Source organism: Chaetodon auriga, chromosome 2, assembly GCF_051107435.1.
Source record: "Chaetodon auriga isolate fChaAug3 chromosome 2, fChaAug3.hap1, whole genome shotgun sequence".
Lineage (NCBI taxonomy): Eukaryota > Metazoa > Chordata > Actinopteri > Chaetodontiformes > Chaetodontidae > Chaetodon > Chaetodon auriga.
The window spans coordinates 6,747,690-6,774,307 of NC_135075.1; the positions used below are offsets into that span (position 1 = coordinate 6,747,690).

The 26,618-nt window shown below is 42.9% G+C and overlaps 1 protein-coding gene and 1 non-coding gene across 3 annotated transcripts in view; one reads left to right on the plus strand and one right to left on the minus strand.

Moving 5' to 3' along the window:
* fgd5a (FYVE, RhoGEF and PH domain containing 5a) overlaps positions 1 to 25,119 on the plus strand; it is a 32,133-nt gene extending 7,014 nt beyond the window's left edge. Inside the window, exons 3-21 of one of the 2 annotated variants that reach the window (XM_076751456.1) lie at positions 4,497 to 4,614; positions 5,629 to 5,687; positions 6,070 to 6,100; positions 8,903 to 9,054; positions 9,891 to 10,047; positions 14,083 to 14,173; positions 14,714 to 14,764; positions 14,974 to 15,032; positions 15,735 to 15,806; positions 16,008 to 16,076; positions 18,572 to 18,655; positions 18,779 to 18,858; positions 18,963 to 19,059; positions 19,153 to 19,290; positions 19,647 to 19,749; positions 19,868 to 20,004; positions 20,473 to 20,601; positions 20,972 to 21,126; positions 23,418 to 25,119. In XM_076751456.1, coding sequence (XP_076607571.1) covers positions 4,497 to 4,614; positions 5,629 to 5,687; positions 6,070 to 6,100; positions 8,903 to 9,054; positions 9,891 to 10,047; positions 14,083 to 14,173; positions 14,714 to 14,764; positions 14,974 to 15,032; positions 15,735 to 15,806; positions 16,008 to 16,076; positions 18,572 to 18,655; positions 18,779 to 18,858; positions 18,963 to 19,059; positions 19,153 to 19,290; positions 19,647 to 19,749; positions 19,868 to 20,004; positions 20,473 to 20,601; positions 20,972 to 21,126; positions 23,418 to 23,454 — 1,819 coding nt within the window. In that variant the 3' untranslated portion in view covers positions 23,455 to 25,119. The remainder of the gene's footprint in view (positions 1 to 4,496; positions 4,615 to 5,628; positions 5,688 to 6,069; positions 6,101 to 8,902; positions 9,055 to 9,890; positions 10,048 to 14,082; positions 14,174 to 14,713; positions 14,765 to 14,973; positions 15,033 to 15,734; positions 15,807 to 16,007; positions 16,077 to 18,571; positions 18,656 to 18,778; positions 18,859 to 18,962; positions 19,060 to 19,152; positions 19,291 to 19,646; positions 19,750 to 19,867; positions 20,005 to 20,472; positions 20,602 to 20,971; positions 21,127 to 23,417) is intronic. The other variant, XM_076751465.1, reaches the window with a different exon arrangement.
* trnae-cuc (transfer RNA glutamic acid (anticodon CUC)) lies at positions 21,175 to 21,246 on the minus strand. The gene has a single exon. It is a non-coding gene; the product is annotated as a tRNA-Glu (tRNA).
* Positions 25,120 to 26,618: the final 1,499 nt, after the last annotated feature.

A 26,618-nucleotide genomic window follows, 5' to 3' on the forward strand; every position in this document is an offset into this window, starting at 1 on the left:
CTGTGCCCTTTGTTTTATAATTCATGTGCAGTTACTGTCTTGTGTAACTATTTTACAGATGTAGAAGAGGGTCCAATTTGCAGTTCATATCATTTATTCAACTTTTCACACACGTAAAGCTCATAGTAACCTCTCCTCCAGACAATCTGTGCAGCAGTAGACACTATATTTCCAGTGCACTTTAAACTCTATACATAGTATCTCAACATTTGAAACCAGTCCATTTCCCAGACAGTGGTCCCTCAGTGAGGGCTCTTTCTGTCCCGATGATGTTATCGATGTGGCTCATTGTGTGGTGGAGGTCTCACACCACTCACAATGATGCAAATAACCTATCTGTCCTGTCACCTCGCCTTTGCTGCATTCCCCCGGTGATCGCTCTGTTGCCAGGGCCACTCTTTGGTGTGTCTATACAGAACTGGTTTATGTTTATTTGAGTGTGTGTACATATATGTGTGTAAGTGCATGCCCACAGTGTATGCTATGTGCAGCCAGTGTAGGTGTTTGTCCCTTCCTTTGTGTGTACGTCTTACATTAAACTCTGTTCAAAGCATGACATTGTCGCCGTCCCATGGCTGCCTAGCTGATGATGGCAGTGATTTATTGAGACACATTCAACAGTCAACGTTGTTTTGGACCCACAGAGGAAAAAGTGGATTTTTGTGGTGAGGTAAATGACAGAATGGCCCCAGAGCAGTGTACACAAAAGGACTGTGCCTACAGTAGCAGACATACATTTTAAGGAGTACTCACAAAGCTTTTGTGCCACAGGCTTGGCTTGTTTCCACTTGTGTGATTAATGTATAGCACTGGTCAAACACTGCTTCACCACAAGCATTCAGGCTAAGCTAAGAGATGTGTTCATTAGCAAGCTACCATAGTGTACAATGGAGAAAGAAAAGGCACACTAATGATTCATTGCAAACCTAACCAAGGTGTTTGTAGGTGTGTTTGTGTGTGTGTGTGTGTACATATATGTACGTGCACACTAAGTTACAACTCAGCATTGCTTTATCAAACATGAGGCTCCCGCTGAGAATGCAGTGTCAGCAGAATTGTCCTTGCCAAGTTGCGGTGTAGCAACAAATGAGTGTTGAAAAAGGCGTTTTAGCAAAAAAAAAAAAATGCCCAGGGTTTGTGATTGTGCTCAACTTAACGCCCATTAAGTGTTCTTTATGTCAACTTTAAATAGTTCCAGGTCGACTTACAGCACAACAGTAATTCAGATGTGCTGTCCCTATGCACACAGTAAACAGAACTATAGTGGTGTGTTCAGTAAGATACTGCCAATGTATGCAAAACTGTACATCTCTAGCATACCCTTTGGCATTATTTTCACTTCAAACAGCTCAAAATGAACCTCTTCAGAGTGATGACAAAGCCCTGCCGTGCCCTCTAAAACAGCTCCTCCACCCACTGTTATGTTACTGTTAGTAGTGATGAGGGAGCCATCTTAACTACATTGTTGTACTGGGTGGTGGCTGTGTGCTGTGTGGCGAGGTGGTGGACAGGGTGTGTCATTTGGCTCGCCAGGTCTGGTGCCAGGCACTCTGAGGTCATTGCCAGGTCATCCCCGGGGAGGAAGTGTCCAGCCTAGGAGCTTCCCACCAGCCTGTTTACAGGAAATGCAGGACGAGGGCGGTTCTCTGGCGGGAGGCAGGGAGGTGGAGACAGGAGAGGACAGATAGGATGACGGGAGGAGAAGGGGGTCACCATGGTGGGGTGGAGGTTCCCAGACTCTCCCTTGAACAACAAGATGAGGTGTGGTCCCGGCAGGAATGCCAGGTCTGCTGTTATTGTTGCTCCAGTTTGTCAGGAATGCCTCCAGCCTCCCACTGCATACACCCCAAAGTACTTTTGTGGACAAATCAAGTGAAAACGAGTGAGCAGAGGTTATAACACGATTGCATCCGTGGCCCTGAATCACAGCCTGTCACGTGATGTAGGATTAATATCATCCAAAGCCATCGTTCATCTCATCACAGGTGACACAGCAGCAGACAGAGTGCCAGTCTTCACACATCACTTTGTCACACACTGTCACAACAGCAGCAGCACAACAGCCACAGGCAACATGTAATCATCATCACTAAAAGCAGCACATGAGCTAAAACTGCTCCCTCCTCTTAATTTCCCCCATCAGTATCAACATCTTCTATAGTTAGCAGGCTAATGAACCTATTCAGCTGCTGCTATTTCCTATAATAGCGCCATTACAAATGGAAAAGGCCCTTGCGGATTGCATCTAATATATATTTTAATACTCTATGTTTGGCTCAATTGAATTATATATTACAAGCATCATCAAATTCACAGGTGATTGGTGGAATACACGTCCTTTCACGGAGACTCATTGTGTCCTCCTCTGATTTTGACATAGTAGATTTTGCTTTGCCGTGTTAAAAAAGACATTGTGTAAAGCTGAAATAATAGCATTGCCTTAATGGTCTTGTTAAAGGGCTTCATGTATTACCATATTATAATATCACAAATGTGCAGGTTTAAATATAGGGTCATACAAGAAGCTGATTGGAGCTAAATTAGCATTAGTTACATTGGTACAGAAAAAACTGGAACATCAAGGAAGAGCATGTAATTGTTTTCTGTCCCAAAAAACATGAGATGCAATTTAAAGAAGAAATTGTTCAAGTGTAACTATTCATAATAATTGTTTGGGATTTTTCTGTTGGACTTTTCTGGGAGGCGTCATTGTAAACATTCCACGACAGCACAGACGATGTGCTGCTGATGGTGGAGGGTGAAAAGGTGAAGGTGAGAATGTAGGGTGTGTTTCTCTTATGAAGGACATATGGAAGAATTTCCCTCACTCTCACTAGAATAAATCAGAGCTCAAGAATGAGTTTAAAGAAGATCCATCCCTACAGTCCCTTTCCTTCCCAACATCACCCAGGAGCCCACAGCAGGCTGACCTGTCTACTCTGAGGTCAACCATGAGTAATGGCCTGTAGGTGCTTTCTTCAGCCCACCCAAAAGGGCTGATTGCGCGTGTGTGTGTGTGTGTGTGTGTGTGTGTGTGTGTGTGTGTGTGTGTGTGTGTGTGTGTGTGTGTGTGTGTGTGTGGTTTCATGTGAACCTCATGAAGCATGAGTATGTCTGAATGGAGATGAAGTCCTGCGGGTAACTCTGTTAACCTTTGGTCTTCTAATAGCCATCTACTCTCTGCACACACGGGCGACTGTTTAAGACATTAGGGCCAACATTCTTTATTTCTGTAAAATGACAGAAAAAAATAAAAATTACAAGTTCCTAAAGCCCACTGTGACATCTTCAGATGCTCGTGGATAGTTCCCGATTATTATTGTGTTGATCAATTAATCAATTAATCAGATAGGAACATCTGTAACATTGTTCGACATCTCACTTTAAGGGAAAGTCTTTTTTTGTATATTTTTGATGCAGTTTCGTTGTATTCTTCATACACCTGTTGTTTTTTTTTTGCTTGTTTGTTTGTTTTGTTTTGTTTTTTCTTTGTTTGTTTTGTTTTTATGGAATATATCAATCAGTCCCTCAGAATCAAAGAGGAGGAATTATTCTAACATGAATGACCTTGGACAGATTGGGTAGATCTTTGTCATAGAAAAGTCAATGGCTTCCACTAAAGAAGCACTTCATTGCAGTACCTGCAGTACTCTCAATACTTAGCATAGCAGAACTTAATGGATACTGGAACTGTCCTGTCTGTTCATTTCTATTCTACACTTTGCATCTCATTGTTAGTCTGTCCCATTTGTGTCCCATGTTATGTGACATCCTGCATAAAGATTCAGCTTTTATATCATAACAAGGGTGAACTTTACATATATCAGGTATGCCATGAAGCTGCCCATTAGTTGTGAAACCTGCCAACAGTCTCAGTGGGTAACGAGCATTCGTATATGACGGCTATAGAACAAGCTGTCCTACAGCTGTCATATAGCTGCTTTGAGAATTCTTGTTATCCAGTTATCACCCTGGCAATGTGAATTTGGTCAAACACATTATATGGGTCTTAATGGGCCAGAGGACATTAATAATTACCACAGGTAGCATTTAAAAGGATTACATGTGAAATGACCTAAAGTGTGCCCCCCTCAGGCACAGCAGCACACAAAAGGATTACCCATGTGCGGACACAGCCGTGCCATCTGTGAGGAGAGCGAATCATGAAAGGGATTACAGTGTGCCACTGGAGGACTTAATGTGAGGAGTGGAAATGTTCAGAGACTCACACAGGAAAAGGAAAGACATATATTTACAGGGGACTTAGAGTATTGCTCTGTGGTTTGAGAATATGTTGCTGCAAAGATTTTTACTGTAAATGTGCTATCTGGGATATGTGTCCTTAATGTGTCCTTGCATTTCCTATTGAAAATATTCAGAGTCTTTATTTATATTGAACTCATGCTGTAGTATCAATACTGGTTATATTACTTATTCATATTTCACTACCAGTGCAGTTTTGCTGTATTCATTCGGTCTTTTTTCTCCTTTGGCAGCGCCTACACAGAGCCTTTCCCAATGAACCCAGTCTCTGGTGGGCTGTCAGCAGATGAGGACCACGGGCGTACCTCAGAGGAGGAAGAGGGGGTGGCGGAGCAAAGTTATGACCGACAGGTGAGATGGGATCCAGAGACAAAGATGGTTCATTCACTCCTCTCAGCTAGCAACTGGTCCAGCAAATCAACATGATGAGCAGATGATGCTGCAAGGGTCCCACAGAATGGTTTATTGTATTAATAGGCCTTTTTAGACATGCACCTGGCACATTTGAATAAAACTGACATCACACCATGAAATAATAGGCGCGAATCAAATGTTCTGTGGGACCAGAGTAATCCATCTGATGGGTGGGACTTAACGTATAGATGTTACAGATTCACCATTGTGCTAGTTGAAATGTATCACCTCAAACTTCCCAGGCTTCCGTACAGTAAAAGGCAGCCATTTTACAGTAGTATCAGAGATGGATCCCACCCTTCCTGCTGCTACCACAATAATATGAGACCGCTGCTCCCATCATGTTAGACACATTTCCTTGTTTTCTTCTTCAAAGAGAAGAAATACAACAAATTGAAGGAAAAACAGAGAGGAAGAGGACCTGAGACACTTGAGTTGGCCCCAGGAACAGCTTCGACTAATGGGAGTGTGTTTTGGTTTTATTTCGAGGAAATGAGGATCAGTTATGCCTTTAATGCAGTATTTGTGAAATGCCCCACATAGGAAAAAATAACACTGATAAAGCACAGGAGCTATGCCAGTAAACCCCTAAATGGCTTCAATGTTATGTTTTGGCTGGGATGTTTTGAGACCCTGTGATTAGCCTCTAAATCAATGGGCAGCATTGTTGTCACCACACACACAGCCTCTCATACATAATGCATCTGAATTTAAAAGTCCCGTATTTGAGAAGGCTTTCGTGTCTATGCTGCACTGTAATGAAATAATCTGTCTTATTTTGACAGCAGAAATCTAACCAAAAAGGGAAAAAAAAAACGTGAATTTGCTTTTTCTCCACTCTCCCTGGCTCCTGTTCTTATTAATGCTTGAGTGGAATAAGTGGCCACAGACAGCCTTTCAACATTAGCTGTGTTCATTCATCTCCCACTGTTCTCTCTGCCTGTCATCCAGATTGATGGAAGATCCCGAGCCTTCTACGTCGCCAAAGAGCTCGTCGACTCAGAGAGACTGTGAGCATCTGCCCTCGCGGATTTCCCCATTTGCACTCTTATCCCACATGTCATCACACACAAACACACTGCATCCAAATTGTGCGTTTCTGTGGCCCTCGCCTATTCCTTCCAGTTGCATCGCTCCTGCTCCTTCGCCAATTCATCGAGCTGCATGCAGAGAAACTGACAGCCAATTACACGAGTGTCTTGTGTAACATATTAAACACACTAGCCTCGCCATTACCTTGCTACACAATTAAACATTCCACTAATGTACTTTTCCCATCATGCATAATAAAATAATTGAAGAAATCTTGTGGAAAAATTAACATCATCGGGAGGAAAGTAGTAAATTCCACAGTTTAATTCAATCTTATGTTTCTCTCTCCTTGTTTTTCAGACATGTCGACACCCTTAAGTACCTTCAAGAGGTAAGAAAACCTTTGCTGCCACGCCATGAGCATGTCACAATAGCGTTGAATGTCTCCTGCTTCAAGGTCTTTTTTGAAAACCTGCTGATAACATCATATCCTGTGTGTCTGCTCCCCAGTCTCTGTCTCCCTCTTCTCCTCCCCCGTGCTGTAAGGCTCTGCTCAGGTTTATCAGTGTTGTTGCAGCAAGATCTACTTCCTGGTCTTGACAAAGTTGACATGTTGTCCTCTGGCGTGGTCAGTTGTAAGATGACGCGGCATGCGTCCACCAGGCACTGGTTACTGATGCTGTGCTCGTATCCGTACTCAGCTGATATGTGTACACTGATACTCAAACAGCTCAGCCGGCAATCTGCCACCTAAAGGTCACACAAAGGCTGTTGCTGGTATTTTATACTGGTTATATGGGATACACAGTATTAGCTCCTTATGACAAGGTTGTCCATGAAATGGAGAATTTTCCTCTCAGTGGAGTAACGGGTGTAGTTAATGCAGGACAGAGGATTTAAAGGTGAGCTGTGGTAAGCCTCTCGAGGTCGGCCATGCATCACAGCTAACTGTTGTCATCCATTTCCATCATTTCTCATCCACTGCCTGTCAAAACAAGACCACAACCCTGCAGTTAGGAGCAAAGGAGAATGTTTACCAAAAATACCACATAAATGACACCGAAACCGTTAAAACAATTATTTGATTTTAATCAGAAAGGAAAGTCGTGAAGGAGAGGTCATACCTTTTAAAGAATGGTGCAGGAGAGTTGCTATTAAGGTGATGGTTGCCAGTACAGATGTGACAGGTAGAGTCATTGAACCCAGAGAGGGCCATCAGTCAGCCTGTACCTTATACCCTTGAATAAGGTCATAACCTGAATTTCTTATATATGCCCCCTCACCACGATTTATGAAAGCCTGCTGTGAGTACAGAAGCAGCACATTTGTGTAATGTGTAATTTGATGCCATCAAACAGCAACAAATGCAAATATTATACAACGGACCCTCTAATAATCATGCATCTGCAGTCTCATCATGACGCTCAGTCATACTAATTAGCTGCATGCCAAAGAACAGACAGAAACATATGCTGCAAATCAGTATGGGCATGAATGCCTCAGAAGTGGCATTGTGACAGTGATGTAGCCTGAACTCTTAAATCTCTTTGTGAATGATTTCTTCACAAATTCTCTCTTAAAAAGACAGAGAGTAACCTTGGCTCGTGCTCCTGTTTGGTGTTACCCTAGGCCTACCCCTTAATTGAATCGTTTTGACACCTTTCAGAGGTGACATTGAGGCCTTTTTCATTATGCTGTTGCATAATGCATACGTCGTGTTATAGGGCCTTGTTATTCTTCAAACTTCAAACAGCAATATGTCGAGATATTAGTTACTGCTTGATGCAGACTGATGCAATTAGCACGAAACTGAGTAATTCAGCTGGGAAACACTCCAGCAGCGCAACATGCACAAACACACAGTTTGGGGGGGAAAAAAACAGGAGCAGCGTTAAGTGAGAGGCACACATGAGCTATTGTTCCATTGTTTGATAAGGAATAACAAGAATACAAAGAATTTCCAGACCCTGTCTCCACAAAGGAAGGGGGGCCGTGCTCCTCTTCTGAAGGACTTTCCCTCTAACAGCTTCGACATGTCAGGCTCAGACTTATTCTTTTTTTTTGTGTGACCTCTGAGCAGATTCTCTGTGTTGAGTTATGACCAGGCATGACTGGTCACTCCACCGACTGCTTAACGCTGCTTCTTGACCTGCCTAACGTGAGGAAAATAGGGATAAGGTGGAGAGTGGACTGGCAAAACGGAGAGTAAAGCTCTCATTCATGGAGCTGAGTGTGTGTGTGTGTGTGTGTGTGTGTAACCTGGGAGACTAAGTCAACCAGAGCCGTTAAAGTAGCCATTCTTCTCCCCAGCGGACGTGATGAATGTTAACTCATACGCAATCGATTGTGCATGATGAACGGCGTGCTCTGAAGCGCCCGGTGTCACCACATTATCTCACGCCAACTGGGACAACTCTGTTTGTTTTATGTCTGCGCTTTACTCAGAACTGGAATAGATGAGCTCCAGACACTTATCCCTTACAGACACGCCAAGGCTTTATGTACTGTATGACATTAGTTTGCCAGACAGCTTTGCCCACAGTGAAAACTGAGGTTTTTTAAAGCATGTTGACACCTCCTAATGTTTCCTCTACTTTCATCTATTTTTTTGTCTTCATTTGCTGAGTAGATAAATAACCTCTCCCCTGCTTTTTCACTCCCATGTGCCATAACTCCTTATATTAGTCCTCTTAGTCACTGACACCGCAGCTATTAATGCCTGTTGCTTATGTTTTATGTGTGCTGAATGGACTTCAATGCACCCCAGTTCATTGTATATCAGGGAATTTTTAGGTTCTTGTCAACTGAGACATGAAAAGTGGGGACTATATACAAAACAGCATTGTGTCATTGAGCGCCAAGGTCATTATGCAACAACACCTGGTGTGTAACTCTTGTGCAAGCAGTGCCGCCTTTCCTGAATGCCTGGACAGAGCCCAAAGTGGCGGGAAGGCACTGAGGTGATTTGAAGGGAGGGTAGCAGGAAGGATGTTTAGGAGGATCTGACCTTCCTTCCTTCCATTTTTCTCCCCCACTTCATTCCTCATTCCTTTATGCCTTTCGGTTCTCCTGCTCTCCCTCCCTTCCTCCTTTCATCCTAATTACCATTTCCTTCATTCCTCTCTCTTTTACGCTCCTTTTCTGCCCCACTTTGAAAATCCTTGCTAACCCTGTTTTCTCCTCTCTCGTGCAGGACTTCAGGTCAGCAGTGACAGAGGCGGAGGGTGAGGAAGGGGAGCCCGTGCTGGAGGAGCAGAGGTTAGGAGAGATACTGGGCGTGCTCCCACAGGTCTACACCCTCCACAGCAGCATCCTGAACGAGCTGGAGCAGCACATCAACCAGTGGTAAAAAACACTGTGGCCGTTTGCGTCTGCTTGTGCTGTGGTTGTTGTTGTACACTACAGTTAACGCTCTGTTTTCATCAACAGACTAATGTAGTTTGGATGTTGAGTAAAGAGACTTCCACTATAGTCATAATTCATTCTCCGCTGAGGTCACAATAATTACTGTACTCGATTCTAACCCTGATTTAAAATTCATATGATAATTTCAGAGGCCATTCTTCAACCAAGAGGCCTTGCATGGCAGCAAGTGCCACCAAACTGAAGTGCTTTTTCACCAGTTTTTAATATTCTTTTATATTCAGATTTGTCCTTGAAAAATCCATCCTAAATCATTGGTGGGAGACTTTTCTCAGGGTTAATTTGGTGCTAATTGTTTTTGCATTTTTTTTGAGGGATAGACGTCTGTACATTAGATATAAGGGGCGTTGACTGGCTTAGCTTAGCTTAGCTTAAAGACTGGAAGCAGGGGGAACTGCAAGCCTGGCTGTGATCAAAGGCAAAAAATCTGCCTACCAGCACCTCTGAAGTGTGCTTGTTAATGCATTTTTAACTTAACAATTGTAAGCAAAATGTTTGCATCATTGTTTGTATAAGGTTGCCAAAAACGTCATTATGGAAAACATAGGAATTCAGTAACTGGAGGGCCAGCAGGCTTGAGGAAAAGTGGTTGCAACAAAAAATAAATGAATTGCAATAACATATAAATTACAGATTCTTGAAATGCACAGCATGTCATAAAATTTGGATTTTTGTCTAAATTATAAACCTTCGCTGTAAAATGATGAAATGATGACAGAGAATGTGCTTAATCTCTCTCTCTCTTCCTTTCTGCACAGGGAGGAGAGCCAAAGGGTAGTAGATGTGATCCTGTCACGTCGGCAGGACTTTGGGGTGTTTGACACCTATATCTCAGAGTATGATCGCAGCATGTCCTTACTGGAGGAGAGCTGCAGGAACAACCTGGCCTTCGCCAGCATCGTCAAGAAGTTTGAGGTAAACCACTGAGCAGACAGGCTAGAGCCTGAACAGATAAAGGCGGCTTTTAATTGTGTCTCCTGCCAACAGTTAGTCTTCTACTTAATTCCCATTCCCACCCCAAAGGATCCTCTGCAAAGGCAAACAAGTGTTTGAACTGTCACGTATTCAGATTTCAAGTTCAGTTTCCATGTTTATGGAGTGAAAGTGAAGCCTTGTGGGTTTTTCCAGGGAGCAGAGATCAAACCTGGTATTTCCCCTGGTACCCATTCACCACTCTCAACTTAGATTTTGTCACCCAGCTTCCACGGGGAGAAAATGGCCTTTCTAAACTCTCACTGTCCCACTGCTCTTCACAGGACTGACCTTTCCACTGTCATGCTGGCATATTTTATATCCACTCAACACCAAATACTCATTTTTTGTTCAGCATGGATCTCTTCATCCCTGATCCTTCCTGGAGAGCAGGGAAGTGAGATTTGGGTCACGGGATCTTAATTCTGAAAAAAAACCCATTCTAAAACCATCACTGATTGTGTGCCTGGTCTACTTAATCAATGCTTTATCCTGATGTTGAATAGGAGTGGGTTTAGTCCCAGCTGGTAACAATACAACTGACTGTTTTTAACTAAAAGACAGGGTATTAAGAGAGCCTATAGTTAAGACCGCAGAGATACAGCAATAGATTACTCATTTCCATGTAGCCGTGTCCTGGTCCATAAAATTGATTCACAATTTACAGAGTTAAAACCGCTGTGTTTCAGCACACAGGACTCCCTGAATAAAAAGACAGAGAAATGAAAAGGATTTATTATCATTCAGTTGTTGTTTAGTAACTGGAAAGAGTTTGTGTTCAGTTTGAGTGCTTCAATTTGTGTCAGACATCAGTAAAAACTCTTTCCTGGGCTTCTGTTTATGTTGAAGTTTAGATAGATACCTACTCAACTCAGCACCTCTCTCCCCAAATCTACGCATTACCAGTTCCATGCTGTACTCTGGTTCACTGTGAGTGGTTCCAGGCGTTTCCAGTTTGATAAGAAAAGCGAACAGACAAGGCACCAACTGTCTCCGCTCATGAATATTCAGCAGCAGCTGCCCCTTCCCAGAAAAACTTTGGCTCTGCCAGACTTTAGTGGAGTTAATGTAAATAGAAGGGAGTGGAGGTGAGAGATGAAGACTGCAAACAATGACCTCTACTATCTTACAGCATGTTTTCACGCTTGGTCTATGCCACACAGTAATTTAGCCCTTGATAACCTTGATCAAAGTCAACAACGTGCCACCTCATTTTAGCCTCATGAAGTTGATATCGGTCCCCTCTCTCACATCATAAACTGCTAATAGCTTTCTTGAGTACCCATAAATGACTGATTTGCAAAGAAGGATAAATGTAAGAAAGGATATCATCTTATCAAAGGTCACAAGCACATTTTTCTCCATACAAAGGTTGGTTAGAATAAAGGTTTTTTCCTACTCCTCACCTGTGTCCATGTGAAAGCTTTGATTCATCTTACACCTCTAAAATGAACACCCAGAGGCACATCCACGGACAGTTCACCACACCTGCAGCGCATATACACACTGCATGTTGTATCTACGTTTCCCATATCACATGTAAGCCTGTAATATGGGGGCTGTCCTCCCACCCTCCCACAGCGGAGCACTGTGTGTATATGATGGATGCTGCGTTGAATCAGAGCACTGCCATGGGAATTGCAGGATGTGTGTGACCCCACTGTAATGAGGGAGAAGCAGGGCCGAGGGAGAGCAGCGAGGAGGGTACGGGTCACGGGATACACTATACCTACTACTGAGAGCGGCGACGCTCATTTATCTGTTTGCCTTGTGACAGTTCACAAGTCATTACACTTCAAAGGAGTGCAGATGCCCATTTGAATGTTTTCATTTACTGCTATTTTTTGCCATTTTCAAAAAGCTGCTGACTCAATAGCTGCTATTTTATTCTCTTTCTCTGTGTCGACACTTAAACCCTTACCTCCCTCAACGCGTTTCTTTCTTCTCCACCCTCCTGCTCCTCCATCTTTATGGCTACAAGCCAAAGTCCAGCAGTATAAGTGGTAGTAATTTCATTGTGGATGTGGTGATGACAGTGATGAAGTAGCCACAGACCCTGATCAGATCCGAGCTAGACCCTTACAGGATTAAAGCCTCCTCTCCACAGCCACTTTCTTGTTTACCACACCATCTATAAACATTGGCTGACACAGTGGGGTGTGTGTGTGTGTGTGTGTGTGTGTGTGTGTGTGTGTGTGCATGTTTGTGCCCCCCCCTTTTGTGAGAGTGTTTGCGCCTCTGTGTATTTGTGTCTGATTGTTTTGCAGGGGCATGTCCGTACACAAATTGAGTGGATCATGCGAAACTGGTTTTTATGAAATCTTTTTCCAAAGTGCTCCAGCTTGGATTTATATTCATGTCATAGCTTGCGTTTGTGTAAAGCCCGGGTGTTTTCTCTTGTGCCAGAAGCCCAGGAGGAGAGGAGGAGGCTGTGCAGCAGGTGGACAGAGAGCGATAGAGGGAGAGAGCGATGGAGTGAATTCCTTGTAAAGGCAGCTGGGCAATGAGGCAGACAGAAGCTAATTAGAGAAGCAGCCTCCTTTACAACTCCCAATTAGATCAGTTGTGTGTGTGTGTGTGTGTGTGTGTGTGTGTGTGTGTGTGTGTGTGTGTGTGTGTGTGTGCAGGCAGCAAATCAGCTGGCCGTGACAGAGTCTGAAAGGTGTGTTTGTTTGTCCGTGTATGTGTGTCTGTGTGTTTATCTCCCAGCACGAGGCATCACACACACTCCCTGCTCTCTCCTCCATTTGGCTCCTTCACCCAAACAAACCACACGCTAATTACCATCTCTGGAAAGCCACTTCTTCCGAACAAGTGTCAATTGGATGACAATTTGCAAGCGACACTTGAGGAAAGCGGATGTTCTGAAGCTGAGCGGGCTGAATAATGGAGGGCTGGTTATTATTGTACTCAGTGCATCAGGATTAGGAGAGAGGAGGCGGGGGGAGGGTTGTTGCTGAGGACCAAAGTTGAGGAGAAGAAAGAGAAATGGAAATAAAAAGAGAAAGTGAGCGCTTGTGAGGGTCTGCTCATTAAAAGAGGCATCAGCTCTGTTTTACTTTTGGACTCCTGCACTCCAGATTGTGATAATGATGACAAAGAGTGGTGTGTTTAACCTGCATCTCATCCCTCCCCTTCTCAGGCCTAATCAGTGTTATCGCACCACCAGCCCAGTGTCGGTGTGTGTGTGTGTGTGTTTGTGTCTGCTTGTGTGTAGAGGGTTGCATTAATAATATATCATATGTGTTTGTGAATGAGTCTGATATGAGTTCAGTGTGTGTCAGTGCGTGGGTTCCCGTTTGTGTGTGCAGAGTGTGTGTGTGTGTGTGTGTGTGTGTGTGTGTGTGTGTGTGTGTGTGTGTGCAGTGTAAATAAGATGAAGATGCTGTTTCCCGCAGGGTGCTATCTGTGCCTCTCTAATGGAGGATAGGACTTCATTAGATTAGAAAAGAGTGCTTGTGTATGTGTGTGTGTGTGTGTTTTAGTGTGTGTGTGCACGCGCACCCAGTCCCCCGTTGCTCCTCTACCTCTCAGGGCATAAATACCTGTCAGAGACAATTAGATCCTGATTGATTTTCTAAAGCTTTCTTTGATTGTGCCAATTTCTGTCCCCTTTCACCTACAAATGACTACTCTGAGAAGAAGAATGGCACTTGTTCGGGTTTTTTGTGCGCTGCAAAGACGTGTGAAGGTCAGCCAGTCCGATGGTGTTCCTTTGGTCACCTGTGACCTTGACTTGCAGCCTCATATTATGGAGGTTGCCCTCATTTAGAAGACATAGAGCTGTGGTTTTGTGTGTGCAGTTCAAGGAAGCTCAGGGGTCCATTATTGGCACAGCGCATTGATGAAGATTTTAATAATAATATTCAGCAGAAATGATCAGGTGTCAGTAACCCCTGTGAAGCTGTGATATCTGCATATAGTTTTAATTGTCTAACTGGTGTCTGTGTGTCTTTGTGTGTGTCCGTGTGTTTGCAGACAAGAAGCCCAGAAGAAGCTGAAATCCCACTGAAACACCAGCTGCTGCAGGTTATAGTGAGAGTACTTCAATATCGAATGCTGCTCACAGGTAACACACACACACACACGTGCGTAGTAATCTTTAAAGCAAGTCCATTGCATTTTTGCTGAATAGAGACCATTGTGGCCATTAGTAGCAATTATGGGATAATAATAAGTGTAATAGAAGCAAACACAGAGGAGTCAGCAAACTGACCTTGTAATATGAATTATACCTCAATATCTATGGTTTGTTTACATTAGCAGTAGCCACCATTAGCTAGTATTCATGCAGCTTACTGAAGGCTACCAACTAAGGATGTCATAGCAAGTGTATATAAGTGAGCAAGGATGTGTTTTATTGCTCGTATGAAGGTGTTATGTCTTCTTTTAGAAGTGACATACTCTTACTTTTAAATTCACACTGGTTAAGACAGTATTAGTATTAGTTTAGTATAGCATAATGTCATGGCCTCATGCATTGAGCAAGCTGCACTTTACACTTAAAAAATGTCACAAGTGTTCTTATAAGCATTCAGTTGTATGTAAACAATCAGTTTGAGTGCCATATTTTCATGTTTGGATTTTCTTTTTTCTGCGTTTTCTGCAGATTACCTGAACAACCTCTCCCCCGATTCTAAAGAATACGAGGACACGCAAGGTAAACCTGCAGAATGGAGCTCTGTGATATGCATAACCAGAACCATAACAGTGGTGTCTTTTCAGCACTCACAGACATACTGACACATAGACAGTGCAGCTGCTGGACATGTATCAGACCCTAGTTGTTGAGTCACAGTCACTGAGTGTGTCTTTATTGAATGCCGTTGCGCATAAATCTCTCTCTTTCTCTCTCTGTTTGTGTTGCAGCTGCCTTGGTGATCGTGTCCGAGGTGGCAGACCAGGCCAATGACAATCTGAAACAGGGGGTAGGTTTACTGCGGGTGCACTCCATGTGTTTATTACAATCAGACTGTTTAGCTCCTATTGAGTTTGACATATTCACAGCCCAGCATGCTGTCATTGAGACACGTCTTTATATTCCGCCTGGCAGTGAAAGAGCAATTTTCAGATGGAGATGAGGCGTGAAGAAGTTAGACAGCTGAGGTTTTCCTGTGTATGAATCCCTCTTCTAAATGAAATGAGTGAAGGAGCGGTCTATCCCTCTTTGGCGCTGGCCTCCGCAGCCTGTTGATTAACGCAAGTTGCGAGGAAAGCTGATGTCATCAGAAAGTCCCAGGTGTATCATTACAAAGGGAGCAGTGTAAGGGTGGACATCACTCCCCCTCAAACATGAGCAGTGTATGGAGATAATTCACCCTCCCCCCACTGGCTTCTTGCCTCTGTCAAGATCCCCTGTGCCTCGCTTTGGCTTGCCTCCTCTGTTTATCACACTTGCTTTCTTCCCTCTTCTATGCTCATGCGCTGACACACACACACAGGCTGACAGACAGTGGAAACACAGGCTCCCTCTATCTCTGCGCCCCCCCATTCAGTTTTCAGTATCACATCCCTTTCCGCCTCCCTCCCTTTCATTAACGAACAAACAGGGACAGTTTCATTCTCGGTCTTCTCTTCTGTCCATCACTGGATAATCTCCCTCCATCTCCACGCTCCCTCTGCTCCCTCAGGAGAACCTGCTGCGCCTGGTCCACATAGAGTACAGCGTGAAGAGCAAGAGGGACCTCCTGAAACCCGGAAGGGTGAGCACCACGTAGCTGCTTCTGGCTAGTGTTACTATTTCACTATGAAAACACAGCAACACATTGTTCTGCAATGACATCTGAAGAAAAGTATTTGAAGGCTTTCACACGGTCTAAAACACAGTTGATGTAAGCAGTAATTTGACAGCCTAAAATGCCTTTCTTATGCTTTTTCTGCGTGTGTGTTGTTTCTTTTGACAGATGTTTGTGAAAGAGGGCACACTCATGAAAGTCTCGAAGAAAAGCAGGCAGCCCCGACACCTGTTTCTGGTAATATTTAATTGTTTATTATACCTTCGTTCCATGTAACTCTACGTGTGAAGCTCCTGTTTGAGCCTTTAAAATACTGCTTTTTGTTCCCTTCTGTAGTTTCAAACTATTAAATACAAAATTTGGGGTAATATGCTTATTAGCTTTCTTGCTGAGAGTTAGATGAGATGATCCATTCAACTCCCATATCTGTCTGTTAAAGACAGCCAACAGGTGAACATATATTGTGCAGAAAGATGCAGAGCATGACTCTGTCAGATTAAGATGTAAAAGTCCACCGACAGGGCACTCAGAAACCTTTGTACCATGTAGCTGCCTTTCTCCAGCTGTCACTATCATAATAAAGCAGAAATACCAAAAATAGATACAAATCCCCCCATCCGCACTTCTAAAGGTCACTAATTAACACCTTATATATCACGTGTGTTAAAAAAAGACAATTTGTGGTTTTACGAGGTTCCTGTGTGTCAGGCTATTTCTTGGCTGGGCTCAGTGACTTCTATGGTTTTCCTGCAATGTCACATGATGGTGTTTTTGCATGGATTAATCAAACAAGGTATAAGGTGTTAATTAGGAAGCTTCATAGGTGCCATTTTCATCTTTTGGATGGAGCTCCAACAGAGATTTGTCACCCCCTGTCTTCAACAGGAGAAAACACCTGTGATTTGATCGAAGCGGTATCAAAAACAAAGCTAGCGTGGTCTGCGGAAATATGGGGGAATGTTGGGCGGCGGTCGGTCTGCGAGGTAGGTGAGGTTAAGAGGAGGGGGAGGAGGCACGAGGCCAAGGCTGTGAGACCTCCACTTGGCACCACACCCATCAAGAAAGGGCCTCCCTCTCCGCTCTTCTCCTCTCCTCCTCTCTCAGTGCTTGTTTTCCAGGGCCCCACTTCCTTACAGGATGTTTGGTGTGGGTCACTGGATGCTGGCTTCCTGTGTACTGGGAGGGGACTGACAGCAAAGTGAAGGCCAGACACCCTGTAGAATGCAGGGAGGAGGAGGTGGTGGTGGAGGAGGGTGGCGGTGCTACACAAACACATAACGTGAAATAGTGAAGCCCATTCTATTGTTCCATGTGCAATCAGTGCTGTCTCATGTTGTGAGTTATGCTTGAGCTACATATCCGCAGGAGCAGCATTTCTGATTTTGGCTTGTACTGGTTGATCCAAATAGTATAGTATAATGTGAAGATATGGATTTATTTATTGTATTTTATTTTTTTGCTCTATTCCATCATTCTCCCAGTCTGTCCGAACAGAATTGCAGTTGAGCGATAGCTGAAAGGGGTTGGTGGTTGATGCTTGTAGGCTATTAGGGATATATAGCCATTCTCTCCCCTTGAAGTGGACAGCTTCAGTGGGTCAGTTGTTATTTATGGGCTTTTAAAGAAAGAGAATCCAAACAACAGTGAAGATGAAAGCCATCACTCACCTCAGCAACACGGAGAAGCTACAGGCATGTCACAAAGCTGAGCTCTAAAGAAGAGAAGAGAGGTGGAATGAATGAGTGAGGGAAGGAATTAGAGGGAGGATGGAGGTACAGAAAGCTGCCAGAGGGAGGAGAGTGTGAGTGAAAGAAGTAGGTGAAGGAGGTCAGTGGATGAGATGAAATGCCACTGTTGAAAAAATAAATGTCTTAGGTGCCAAGCGGTCAAGAAGGTGCATGCTGTGTCTCATCTGGGAAAGTCATTAACTTGGAACTTGCTTGGATTTCTGTGGAAGGAATCTTTGGGTAAGCGAGCAGCGAAGGGTGGAGCAGACGAACTGCGGTGGCTGCAGCCCAGAGGTCGCAGGCAGGGCTCGGGCTTGGCTATCATGCACTGTTTTGTCTCCAGCCAGTGAACCCGTAACTGCGACTGTTTGTGTTGTTGTTGTTGTGGTGAAGGTGGCCGGTTCCACCCAGTCCTGGTTCTCAGCGTAGCCTGAGAAGGCTGGGAGGGTGAAGAGAGGCCTGGAGCCCAGAGCAGGGTGGAGAATTCCTGGATGCTGCCTTTACAGCCCCAGCGGATGTTTAGAGCACACATTAGGTGTGACCAATGATGTCATCTCTTTTGTCTGGGAAAAAATGAAATACCTCTCATAACACAATGGACTCTCAGCGTGTTCGGGGATCACAATACTTTTGGTCTGACAAGCAAATAAACACTTTTAATGCCTTATTTTGTTGTGTGCATACATGGGAATTTTGTGCTGGGCGGTTGCACAGACATGTGTGAATGCTGTGAGAGGAAACATAGTCTAAGTAACTGAGCCCATAAAGTTGCTTTCAAGAAAGAAAGAATAGAGAGAGGTGTGTGCTGCAATTTAAATATTTCCCTCAAGGTAACATCGCCACCTTGTGGTAATCACGGGGTATTCTGAAAAACTGGGAATGGAAGCTTGTTTTGGCGACCCAAAAGAAAGAGTCTCATTTATCTACTCTTTCATTCTTTTGAAGAGCATGATAAAAAAAATCAATTTAATCCAACACAATATGTCTTTTTCTGTTCTTTACCAGATGAATGATATAATGCTGTACACCTACCCTCAGCAGGATGGAAAATACAGGCTAAAGAACACTCTGTCTCTGTCCGGGATGAAGGTACGTGAACTTTTCCCTTCTCCTTTTTAAGATTTTCAATTCAGTTTTCAAATTTGAGCTCATCTCCAGCTTGATCTCTTGGCTGAACTCAGATGTGTTTTTGCTCCTCACAAACACACACAGGTGAGCAAACCTGTCCTCGACAACGTGCTGAACTGCCTTAGGATCGAAGTGTCTGACATCACTATTACTCTGTCAGCCAGGTGAGCGTCTGACCACCACATCTTGAAATGAACAGTGTGCAGGCACAAGACTCCCTGTTAGTCTTTGAGGAGTGTCGGGTGTGATTTTCTGTTTCTCTCTTCAGTTCAGTTGGAGAGAGGGAGGACTGGTTCCACACGCTGAGTCGAGCCATAGCAGACCATGCTGCAGGACTCTGTACGTTCGGTGGACCCTGCAGTGAGGTAAAAAAGGTTAAAAGAAGTAATAATAATAATTCTTCTTCAATTTTGCCGACATCCTCCTCACCTTGTCTGATGTGCTGTGTGTGTCCACAGGCACGTGAGAAGTTATGGATGGCCCTGGGTGAGGCGGCTCCTGTGCTGGTGCCAATTTCTCATGTGATGATGTGCATGAACTGTACCTCCGACTTCAGCCTCACGCTGAGACGACACCACTGCAACGCCTGTGGCAAGGTCAGACACGCAGACCTCGATGTGATTAGTCTTGACTCCAGTTTTGTTTCACTGTACAGGATGCCAAGTTTTAGATTGCTGACCCATGAAGCGCTAATGGAAAAGAAAAGTACCATATATCAAAGAAACCCATTATTATGGGTTAATCGTTTCATCTATTGAATAAAAGAGTTACAGTGTCTGTCACCAAGCAAGCGATGTGCGTTAAATAGACTTTTTTAATGTGTTTTTCTGAATATTTATTTGTTGTCTATCCTTTTGGTTCAAATGTCTGAAAGTCAAAGATAGCCCACTGAAACCAGATGCTGCCTATCTGTGGTTTGTACATTTTCTTTGCATTCTGTGGCTCTGAGCAGGTGGTGTGCCGAGCTTGTTCCAGGAACAGATACCCACTGAAGTACCTCAAAGACAGGGTGGCCAAAGTGTGTGACCACTGCTATGCCGAGCTCAGGAAAAGAGGTGAATCTCAGCTTTCTGTGTTCAAGTGTGTCACTGCTGGGGGAATGCAGTGGGAAGGAAAACATCTTGCTGTGCTTCTACCTCTTTGATATGGTATTAATTATGTGTGTGTCTGTAGGAGGCAGCGTGTCGGGGGCGTGTGGTAACTCCAGTCCTCGGACTCACAGGGCCAGCCGTCCTCTCTCTGCGGTCTTCCAGAGCCTGCAGCCCCCGAGTTTGTGGAAGAGCAGGAAGAGCACCTCCCCTCTCAACCAGGTGGACTAGGCTTCCCATTTGCCATCTGTGCCTCTGTTTCATTTCAAACATGCTCATTTTTAGCACATAATTGCCTACTGTATACTATATGTAATCAGCTGAAAATCAAAAGTCTGTTATGTGAGTAAAAAACATTCCCTGACTGGGAATCAAACCCACACCAAACCGCAGTGAGAGCTTTGATTCCTAACCACATGTGACAGGTTTGTGTACTGGAATGTCTGCCATGTGCGATACTGATCAGGTGGACACATGTGTAGTGCAAAACAGCTGCAAGTAGGTTTCACTATGTACTTTTCAAATGGTCTTCCTATCTTCAGGGGTTGGACGGAATAACAGAAATGTAATGCTGGTCATGTGGTTTGGTTGTGGTGGGTTATATTGTTGCAAACAGTTCCAGTTATATTGTCCAGTCCCTCTATCCGTTAATGTAGGTTTATGTGTATCTAATGTCCATCTGTCCATCAGGTAGCACTTACCGTGGAGGGCTCCACCATAAGCGGCAGCCTGCAGCGCCGGAAGAAAAGCAAGCGGAAGTGGAAGCGGCTGTGGTTCCTCCTCAAAGACAAGGTGCTCTACACCTTCACAGCCCGTGAGGTGAGGGGGCACAGAGTCTCCCACACCAGCCCCAAAACTCTCACACATTTTCATGACCATAGAGGCATTTCCCCACAGCCTTTGTCTATACATTTTCTTCTTCACGTCCGGCTAATAACGTACAGAACTGTTTTAAGACTCACATTTCCACTGTTCAGCCTTTCCTCCTGAGCACAACACTTGACGTGACTAATGAAGGGATTCTCTGTGCTCTCTCTGTTCCTTTTTGACAAGCATGCGTCTGAGCATTGCACCGCTTTGTTCTTCTTGAAGCATGAAATTCTTGCAATGCGCATATCGCTGCTGACAGTGAGATTGCAGTTTGTAACTTGTGTGCCTGTATTTGATGTCGTCCGTCTGGTTTCTTCAGGATAAAGTGGCTTCAGAGAGTCTACCTCTGCAGGGCTTCACCGTCAAGCTGACAGAGAGGCCAGAGGGAGAGGAGAGCAGCAACGTGTTCCATCTGTACCACAAGAAAACCCTGTACTACACCTTCAGGGCTGATGACCATCAGACTGCACGCAGGTCAGAAGTGATGGGTTTCTGCATTGGAACTTAAGTTTTAAAAGTATGTTCCCTGACCGGGAATCGAACCCGGGCCGCGGCGGTGAGAGCGCCGAATCCTAACCACTAGACCACCAGGGAGCTGTGTGTGTGTGTGTGTGTATGTGTGTGTTTCTCTGGGTTCGTGTGGACATGTGTGGAATGTGTGACAGCAGGCAGGCCGGATAAACTGCCTCTACATTCCTGTATGACCCGTATGTCTCATGCAGGACAGCTGTCCATATGGGTTGATGTTATTTATACCTTTAGTGAGCCTTTTTTCAGGACTGAAATTCTGTTTTGATTTCTAATTTTAAAAATATTGAAAAATGAATAATTAACAGTCTCATATCTGCTTTTGTATTATTATGTTTTACTGGGTTATCTGTACATGACATTTAATGCAGAAATGTTTTGGTTAAGATCTGATAGCATTAAAGTCAGTATTAGTGTGAGAGGTTTAGGCACTGCACTCTTTTAATGAATATGTGGATATTCTTACACTACTGGTAACTAAGCAAGGTGACAGAACATGTTTATCAAAGGGCATTAGACTTAGACTGCTTCTTTATTGATCCCAATTTGGGAAATTATTTTGTTGCAGTAGCAGTTAAACATAAAGACAGAACACAGAATGTATACAGCTTTGTTTAAAAGGCACCAATTATCGTAATGCTTGTTGACACATTTTCTTTGGATCAACGTGTTACTCACCGTGAGGTTCATTAGGACTTTCTTTGTAAAAGGGGTACAAAAGAGTTTCAAGTGCACATCCTTAAACATGTGCACAGGGGCAAAAGCGTGTTATTTATAGGAGAGCTTGATGTACCATCCATCATTAACTTAGTTCTATTGGTGTGTATGTTGGACAATAATCAACAAGAAATGTCAGTATAGAAATGACAGACTGGGTTTGATGTAGTGCGGAAACATTCTTCATTACATAATTTGTCCACCAGAGAGCACTGAAAACTAGATTTTTTTTTTTTTTTTTTCAGCTGTCAGACAGTGTATCTTGGTCATAATTGTTTTTTGTCTTAATTCATCCATATCAAGACAGCTTACAATCACCCGACATGTAATTTCTATTTTTTAAGTCTCATATATTGATATCAGTACTGGGCTCAGAATCCAGTATCAGTCAGGGTATAATTTACTGTAAACACTGTAGATACTGTAGAGGAGCAATAAAAGAGCAAAAAAGGAACTGAAAGAAACGATATAACGATAAAGATATGTACTGATTTGTTGGTTAAAAAAAAAAAACTAGATAAAAAAAACTAGATAGATTAGGTTATTAACACTCATGCATTCATGTTTAAGCATCTTTTTTCTGTTTTCTTTTAACTGTTTCATATTGGGTGGCACCTAATCACTATTTTCATTATGGATTAATCTGATGGTTATTTTATGATCAGTCCATTTGTTCTGTAATATAGTCACAATTGAACAGAGCTCAAAGTGAGTAAATGTCTGACCAACCATCCACACCTCCAAATGATTCACTCTACTGCAGTTTAATACGCAGAAAAGAATCAGAATCAGAATCAGAATCAGAATCAGAATCAATCAGAAAAGGCTTTATTGCCAAGTATGATTTTACACATACGAGGAATTTGTTGTGTTGCAGTTGGTGTATGATACATCTATTAAAAATAAGAGCACAAAATATAACAATATAAATATATATACACAAGTCTGTTTTTTGTCTGTTTGTTTTTCCGGAAACACGGTCTGTTTTTTCAGAAGGAAATCCAATCTGAGCGTTAATGTAACGCATAGAGTTGTATTTATGTATTTATGTAAAAGTCTCAAATCGTGACATTTGAAAAACTGAAATGGAATATTTACCATTTTTGAATGAGAAATTAATGAAACAATCAGTTATGAAAACAGTCCCTGATCAATTGTTTGATACTGAAGCATCATAAAATGGAAATATTCATGTAAAGTACAGATACCTCAAGTTTGTACTTATGTGCAGTACTTGAGTAAATGTACATTCCACCACTGCCAATCTCCAAAAACACTGGATCCTTCATTTCCCATAATGTAACCAATAGTATCTGTCTGTGAGACTCACGGTAAAAGCCCACCTCTTTCTGCCACCCCTTGCTGAAAGTGTGTAGTGGTCACGCCAATGCTGGACAAAGAGGAGAAGTCTTTTCCATGACTAGCAAAGTGTCTTTATCATGTAAAATCAGAGTTCCCCTTTAAGAGTTCCATGAACCACTGTGCTCAAAGGTCTCATGTTCCTCTTTCTTGTCTTTCAGATGGGTCAATGCCATGGAGGAGGCAACTGTTTTATAGCACCTGCTCAGTTAAACAAATGTGCCCAACTGTCCGTGACTGCTGCAACTCCTCTGTGGAACACAACATAGCTACCTGCCGCATCTGAGCTCACTCCATCAGTCAGGATTCATCACATCTGACCTGTTGTGGAATATCATGTGACAGTTTAATCAGCAGGGGGAATCTGAAGCAAGGCTGCCACCCAATGGTAGGGAGGTAAAAGCAGGGGAGTCAGAGGGTTGCCACTATGTTGGAAAGAGAAGTGGAAAACTCTTGTTGGAGTATTTTCCAAAGCATGAAGGTTCCCAATGTGCAGATCCAGCCGAGTTCACGGGAGTCCTCACTTTTTAGGAGCAGCTTGGCTACATCAAATGTTTCATCTAACAGAACATTTTACTCCCTATGTTTCCCTTTTTCACAACCATCCCACAAAAGACTGATGTCCAAGTCAACTTTGTTAACTTTGCTGTACTTTGGTGTCTTTTTTTGAGGTTCCACTGGATTATGAAACCACTCTTTTGGTTCTGCAGAATGTCACATACCTTTTTATACGTTTTATACAGCCTGTGTTCTGCAATCACGTACAAAAACATCTAAAACAAACTTTGCTCCATAGTAGTATTCACTAGTAGAAGGGAAAATATTGGTAACCGTTGAAGAGAGATATTTGGTATTCCGACTATATATGTGAAGTATACACTGCAGATAGTGAGGTGAATTACATGACTTGTTTGTATAGAAATGGTGTTAGATGATGTTCTGAGTAAGAGGTCATTTTAACCATCATGTTGTGTGTACATTTTATTTCTTGTGGAGTGTTACACTTGTATTGAGTCTACAAAACTATGGAATGACCCTCAGCATGACAGCCACTCAACAGAATTTCTAGAAGGATGAACACTTTCAAAGACACTTTGTATTTGAGTCTGTAGGTTTTTGACAAATCTGTCATACAGTTCTGAAGTGCCATTTGATTTCTTCCAGTTGAATGCAGTGCAATTTGTAATTGATGATGAATGTGCCTGAAATGAAATTGTACTCCTTGTTCGTCTTTTGTTATCACAGTACTGTACTGCTGTCATGCCTCCAGAAGAGACCTTGATAACATCTGCTTTTTATCTACTCTTATATACTTTAATCTTCTCGTATTTTGAACACTTCAGTTACAATCCAGTAACATAAGAATATACTATTGTGCCACTTTTATTAATGGATTTTTCATGCTGTATATACACTGCTGGATAAAATCATACTTCAACTACATGGACTTAATGGAAAGTGCTGAACAGAAGTCATTGTCGTACTACCTTTAAACTGTCAGTGTTAGAGTCATCTGAGCCGCTCATGTCTTCAGCAGTAGGGAGGACACTGGACCGCTGCTCTTCTTTACATAATCACACATGCATATTTTCTCCTAAATATAAAAATAAAACCCACCTAAATGCATTGTCTGCTCCATTCACAGCGCAGCTGTACTACATGTGATCTTTCACCCTGTCAAACTACAATCGTTCTAAAGCACACATTTGTTCATCAGACAAGTACTGTTCAGCTTTTCTACCTGTTTCCTAGGTGCCATACCTATAGTGTTATTATGGATTGTACCTCTTGCATATAGTGCATTGTAAATGTTTATGTATATAGATACATATAAAAATAAACTCCTTCAAAAAGTTTACTGAATGTGTTTTCACAATGCAGCGCTGTGCTGTTCTTACATGTTTATATCTATCTATGTATATATATAATCACTACCTTGCTCCTTATTTGAGAACATGTCAGAAAGGTTCGCTTGTACAGTAAATTTAAGACCAGAATTGTTATGTATATAAATGCAATTAACATGCTCATATTATTTTGTATTTCTACTAAACCCCCCTATATCTACATATGAGGAGACAGAATGATCTCGACACATCAGAATATTATGTAATTTAGCTCAAAAACACTGCGCACAGAAAATGGCTATATTCAGTAATTCAATCAACTGTCACACATTCCTAGCAATTATGAGCCCCACAAAGCATATCAAGGTGTTCTTGTCATGCTCTTAATGTGTCTGTACAGTGTTGATGTTGTGCTTTTGACTGTAAGTGATAAATACTGGGGTGATTGTGAAATAGGTTCTTGTGTGGCTCCATTGTTTGTGGCGCTGACAGTTTAGTTAAACATCTGTTTCATCCAACAGGGGGCAGCAGTGCATCATTCCATCCAGAGCTCATTTGAGCTGTGTAAAACCTACTGATCACTGAAGACATGAGGGTTCCTCCTGCACAGGTCTTTTTGTCCAGCAGTAAACACTTACTGTCAGGGCGTTTGAGTTAACAGAGTTCAAAGATTAATAAAATGCAGTTACAGAAGCAGAATTTTCCCTTGCAGAGCAAATGTCCTGCAGCATGCCTTGCACTTAAAGTTCAAGCAGTTCTTTTTCAATTATTAATAGAAATTTGATTTATCGGTCTTGTATCAATACGGAGGAGACAGAAGGGGAGAGTGAGAGAAGGAAAGAGTAAATGTGAAGCATACACTGCAGATAATGAAGCTGCAGGTGTACTAAGTCTGTCTTGATTGTGATTGTGATTGTGTGTGTGTGTGTGTGTGTGTGTGTGTGTGTGTGTGTGTGTTGGTGTGGTATATGATGGAAAAGTCAGGTAAGAGAACATGACAGATGCATACAATAAGACAGATTTACATCCTGCAACAATCAGTGTTATGTCCTACAGCCTCTTGTCCTTTGTGTAAGCTATTAATTAAGACTCTGCTGTCCTGAGGTTTCAGTCTCTTGTCAGCACCTATGTATATTATTCCAAAGAGCTGTGATGCCGCTCTTAAAAAAGCAAGAATTACTGTGTTTGTCAAACCATTTAATGTACGAGGGTGATGCTAGATCAGAATGTAACTGTACTGCATTCCATTCATTTTCACTACACTGATTGACCCAAGAGAGGGGCTCTAATTTTAGGTCAAATTAAGGTGACATATTTGTATTAGCCGGGGGGATTACACATCATTACTGTTAACTGTGGCGTTTTTGCAGATGTAATTTGGCCAAATTAAAGAACCACACATTTCCATCCACTGCCAGGAGAGACTGTAATCAGCCCTTCTTCTCTGCAAGCCTTTTACTTTCCAGCCACAGGCAGACTGCTGGGTAATGCGAGCCGTCTAGATAAGTTAATTAG